At 33.1% G+C, this 5,897-nt stretch overlaps 1 protein-coding gene across 2 annotated transcripts; it reads left to right on the forward strand.

Moving 5' to 3' along the window:
• The first annotated feature begins 296 nt into the window (after window positions 1-296).
• LOC136203276 (uncharacterized) lies at window positions 297-2,748 on the forward strand. 2 transcript variants are annotated; one of them, XM_065994398.1, is made up of 3 exons: window positions 297-457; window positions 1,233-1,355; window positions 1,446-2,748. In XM_065994398.1, the coding sequence occupies exons 2-3, from the start codon at window positions 1,287-1,289 to the stop codon at window positions 2,568-2,570; spliced, it is 1,194 nt and encodes a 397-aa protein (XP_065850470.1). In that variant the 5' UTR covers window positions 297-457; window positions 1,233-1,286; the 3' UTR covers window positions 2,571-2,748. The 2 variants fall into 2 exon arrangements, with proteins under 2 accessions (XP_065850470.1, XP_065850469.1); XM_065994397.1 differs by having other exon boundaries at window positions 1,233-2,748.
• Window positions 2,749-5,897: the final 3,149 nt, after the last annotated feature.

The following is a 5,897-nucleotide window of genomic DNA, read 5'->3' on the forward strand; positions in this document are numbered from 1 at the left end:
ACATATTTGATGACATCTAACTCTCACTGCCACAAAGGATGGCACTGGATTCCAGTGCACCATGGAGAGGATCGCCTAAAGAAATTCACAGAAAAGTCATCCACATAAACTTATTGAGGTGCATTTGATACGGCTGAAATTAAAAAAAAAAAAAAAAACATAAGGGTAATTTTGTAAAAAGAAAATACTTAACCATACTTCACCCAAAATTGAGGTGTAAAGAAAACAGGGAATATTTACTTTCATCTACCCTCACCTACTTTACTCTCCAATTTATTCTCAAAACAAATAAGGTAAGTCCAATACACTTACTCTACCTTACTTTAATTAACCCCCATCCAAATAATCTCTAACTTCATTCCATGCCTTCACCGCCGTCGCGTTCCCTCAAGTTTTCTTGTGTCGTCGCGGTCTTGCTTTTTCAAAGTTCCACCGTTCCATTTTCTGACTTGAAAAGGTAAGCTTCCAATTCCAAATTCCATCCTGTTCCATTTTCTGACTTGAAATTTTCACCCATTAGGTGCGATTTCAAATCATTGCTTTATGGTATTATCTGATATTTCATCACAATTTGATAAGTCCGATGTCATGTTTTCATATTTGATCTTTGATTAGAATTGTTTTTGCTGCTATTTGGATTTGAGTTCTCTAATTTGATTCTTACAATTGTTCTCTGATTTGGGTTTCTTTATTTGTGGAGCTATTTGTTCTTTCTCTTTATAAGAATCAATGACTTTATCTCTTTGTGTTATTTCTATGTTTTTATTAGAGTTGAAAACTATTAAATTGGTCAATTTTTTTGAAGAATTTTGGTTTGATATATGAGTTTTCCTTTGAATGAGGGCCTGTCTTGGCGCAACTGTTGACGGTGTTGTCGTATGACCGAGAGATCACGGATTCGAGTATTAGGAGCAGCCTCTTGCCAAATAAATTGATAGGGGAAGGCTTGCCCACAGTACATCCTTATGGTGGGACCCTCGCTTAGCGGGGACACGTAGTGCACTGGGCCGCCTTTTTTTATATGAGTTTTCCTTTGAATGGAATTTGAATTTCTAGGTTTAAGAATCAAATTGTGTAAATTACAATGACAATACTCTTTCTATTGAACTGTAGCATGATAAGCAAATAAGAAAAAAGAGGACTTCCTGTTATAATATACCATAAGTTTATATGGAGTACCCTATTAATGAATCTTGGATCGGTCACCGCCTCTCCACCCGTTTTCTTCTCAGGTTAAGGTTATTAAGTGACTAGCGGCACGTCTGTTTCTCAACTTGCTGGTTATCATGAACTCAACAGATCTTACAGACCTTTTAATAAGGCAATTGAGGGACCAAAGCCTCAATCCTACAGCGGTCGTGCCTCCTATTGATTTGGACTATGAATCACGTTTGAGAGCATTCGTTAATCAGCCTATCTTACCGCTTGATTATACTATGTTTCAGAATACAACAAGAATCTCATTTACACCAGATGAAATAGCAGACTGGAAGGACTTGAGCCCAGGAGCATCAAGAAAAGTCCTTCATCTTACAAAAAAGGACGATTTGGAGCTTGTCCGGATTGGAACAGAATTCTTAAAAGAGATAAAGGGGAAATTGAGTCCAAGAACAATAGGAAAGATGTTCATACTGGCCTATAATCTAACAGACTCCAGAAATCAAGCTGTTTTTGATGACATTCACGTGGATTTATCGTCACCACCAGAATATCAGTTTGACTTAGAGGAGTTAAGTGATGATCCTTATGTCACAATTACAGGAGAACCAGAGGCTATCACGGTTTTTCCAGCAGAGTTGTTGACAGCTGACCGGATAGCCCGAATGAAGAATGCATTATGTTATCTAGCTGCGAGCTATCTGAGGCTATACACAAAGAGTGCTGAAAATTACTCTAGAGTCTCTGCCAATTTGAAAGAGAGGTACATCAGTTATTTCAAAACTCCGTTGCCTATTGAAAATTTTCATCCGAGCCTTGAAGCGATCAATGCAATAAAGCGTGCCTTTGAGGTGACAGGACATTTTAGAGATACGCTCTACAATCTCGTGTATGCAGGAGAACAGACAGATGTGGGAGATAGCTTGAAGACTTACCTGTATCGTACACACATAAGCTATACCGGACTCCATCCTTTGGTTCTGTTTATAAGATGTATGGAAGTTTATGAAGTGGACCATATATATCTTTTGAATGTGCTGCGCAAGGACAACCCTGAATTTGAGTCGGAGAAATCTAGTTTGGCTCGAGTTTTTGAAACTTTTTATACCGAAGAGGCGAGAGGTTCGAAGAAGATGTGGAAGTACGCTCGAATATTTGATCATAGGTTCCTTTCAACCTTGCAAACTAAGTATTGTCAAACGTTTACAGCGGTCCTGGCAAATATGATCCATCTCAGCAAAGCTCAAGGACCAAATGAGAATGTCCTGAATATTGCTCAGATAAAAGACCTTCCTGAATTTGGAAAGAAACATGCTCGAGCTGTGGCCCAAAGAGCGCTTCAGGTGATCATCGGAGAGAAGGGGGCGCTGGGGCGTGCTGGAGCACCCCGAACCTCCAGGAACCACCCCTGAGAGGAAGGAAGCAGAGCTAATACAATTGATCTGAATCTAGTCAAATACATAGCCTAGCTTAATTGATTTTGTTTTTGTAGCTGAATAGTTTTTTTTATTAGCCTTTCTCAACTCAACTCAAGTATTAGGAAACTTATTATTAATATTATTTTATCTATTATTAGGATTTTGAAATTCAGTATTGGTGCTTCAGCAACTCGATATTTTATTAGGCCCTTATATTTCGACACATTAAGTTCATGATCTTTTATTTTTACTCACAACAAGCCTCTGATGACCATTAAATTTAGTCAACTGCTAAATACCGCAACCAAATTCTTTATCACCGCCTCTTTTGGACTTTTTTGTCCTTCTCATAATTTTGATAAAAAAAACTGAAAATTCTCTCTCCAAAATCATAAACCCGAACAACAATAATTGAAATTATGAAAATAATTGATGTGTGACAATTCGAACCCCGAAAATGGATGATTACGAGTCAGAAACATTAAGATTTACATCTTTTTATCAAAGAACTCATGAAAATAATACATATTTTTCATGACGATTTTACATTTTTTGTCACAAAAAATAGGAGAATTTTTTATTTTTCATCATAAAAAAATTGAATGATTTAGTATTTTTCGTCACTAAAAATTCTACGATTTTAAACGGATGCGGCGTACCGTTCAACCCATGGTGGGAACGGATGCGGCATACGCCATGGGTCGAAGGGTATGCCACATCCGTTTAGGCTAAATTTTGAATTTTTTCTCAAAATTTTTTTTTCCAATTTCGAAAAAAATTTTATGTCAAGGGCAAAATTGTCCAATGGATGCGGTGATAAGGAATTTGGTTGCGGTAAATAGCAATATCCTAAATTTTTCTTTCAACATAACACTAGGTTATCTAGAGTGTTATTCATTTGATAGTCCTTTTTGGTAAATAGAGCTTAGTTATCAACTGTTAGCTGATTATTTTTGTTTAACTGATTTGACTAGTTATTTATATAAATCTATTTGGTAAAACTTAACTTATTGATATTAGTTGTTTGTGCAAAATGATAAATAAACACATTAATTTTTATGACTATTATTTTCTTTTTTAATAATTTATATTTAAATGGTGAATTTTTCTAAGGGTAAATTACACCCATGGCCACTGAACTTTATCCATTTTTACATTATGGTCACTGAACTTCATTTTTTCCCGGTATGGCCATTGGACTTTACACTTTTTAAAACCGGTGGCCACTTAACGTCTCAAAACGACCCATGACGGCTAAAAATAAAAAATCCAAAGCGTTAATGATATTTTAAGGAACTTGAATTCTTGAAAATTTTCGTTTTGAGGTCATTTGGGTGTTGTTTGGTTAGGAGAGAGAAAGTGAATTTTTAAAGAGAGAAAGCTCCAAAAAATGTGATTTTCGAAAATAAAAAATGTAGTTTCATGGTAAATATCATGGTTGTCAAAACCGGACCGGTCAAACAACCGGAAAAGATAAAGGGTCAAGGATTTAAGGTTTAATCGGGATCTAACCGGGGTTCAATCGGTATTCAAAGATCATGTGCAAATTACATTTTTATTCATATTTAATCTTATAACATAGTATAATATCAACTATATTCATAAAAAATTATACTTTTTTTTTGGTAGAAACAGGAAAGGAAAAAACAAACAAACAAGGAAAACCTAACCTGGGATCAGCCTAGGAAAGCTAACCTCAATCCTATAAAAATTATACTAATATAATAACATTTATTTAGTATCAAAACATGATATCAAATTAATAAATTTAACATGACAAATAAATATAAAAATTAAAGAAAATATATACTTTTAAAATTAATAGTTATTATTTTTTATTAATAACTAACATGTAAATATGCTAATACGATATGTATTTTATAATTCAACTTAAATTTAAATTTATTAGATTTTTAAAATTTATTTGTATATATTTAAAATCTAAATGCTAATTAAACTATATTAATATTGAGAAAATATAATAATTTTTTAATAATATTTATCTAAATAGAAACTGAATCATATTTTAATTATTTAAGTTATAACATTATTATTTATTCTTAAATAGTTAATAATAGACCTAAGTGAAATGGTAGTGTAGTGGTGAGTATTAAAGTCTATAGACCAAAGGTCCAAGGTTCGAATACTACATTTGTCAAAATTTATATATTTTTTTTTAAGTAAACATGTCTAAAAGCAAACCGGACCAAACCGCCTAACCGGCATTGGGTCAACCGCTTCATGGTTGAACTGGCCGGTTTGAGCAGGTCTGGACGGTTTTCAAGGATTTAACAACCGGACCACCTCCGGTCCGAAATTGTGACCGGTTCTGGTCGAACCGGATTGGGCCGTCCGGTCCGGTCCGGGTTTGATAACCTTGGTAAATATCGTTCTGAATAACTTTAATTCTTGAATATTTTCATTTTGAGATCGTTAACGGTCATTTTAAGAAGTTAGTTAAAATTGAGTGGCCACTGGTGTTAAAGAGTGTAAAGTTCAGTGGCCATACTAGGAAGAAATGAAGTTCAGTGGCCATAATGTGAAAATGGGTAAAGTTCAGTGGTCATGAGTATAATTTACCCATTTTTCTAATTCACAAATATAATTTGCAAAATATAAATTTTTATGTTTATCAATAGGATTACAAATTAGTGTTTAATATATCATATTCTTCATCACATCCTAAACAAGTCATGTACACATGCTATAACTTAGTTTTTTTTTTTATTATTAATACATAAAAGTTAAAGAAAAAAAATATAACGGTTTAATATAAATATCAATCTATATTCAATTGAACAAAATAATACTTGAAAATTTAGTAAAAGAAAGACTATAAAATATTGTTGAATTAATACAGGCTATTCGAATTCAATCGCTCAAGAACTGAAACCCTCATTTTCAGTAAAACGTAATTGATTCTAATTTGTTTAAATTTCCAAACGAAAATAATGATGATGATAATAATAATAATAATAATAAATTATCTCATATTGAATAGAAAATCAAGGGTAACAATTGGGATAAGAAATACTTTTTAATATAAATGTCGTAATCCTCTAATAAAAAAACTTATAAAATTAGTTTTTTCTAAATTAGCGATTTCAGCTGAATTCACTATCTCAAACCGTTTTACACCAAACACAACTACTAGAAGTTTTCACTAGTTAAACCTTTAAAGGTGATATAAAACTCTAATTTTACTCTAAACCTCTATTTGCCAAATAGGCTAATTACGTTCAAATTTTTTATCTGAATAGTTAGAAGGCGTTTTTTCTATATATATGTAATGTGAGTACAAGTAAATTGTAAAAACCTTAT

Source organism: Euphorbia lathyris, chromosome 8, assembly GCF_963576675.1.
Source record: "Euphorbia lathyris chromosome 8, ddEupLath1.1, whole genome shotgun sequence".
Lineage (NCBI taxonomy): Eukaryota > Viridiplantae > Streptophyta > Magnoliopsida > Malpighiales > Euphorbiaceae > Euphorbia > Euphorbia lathyris.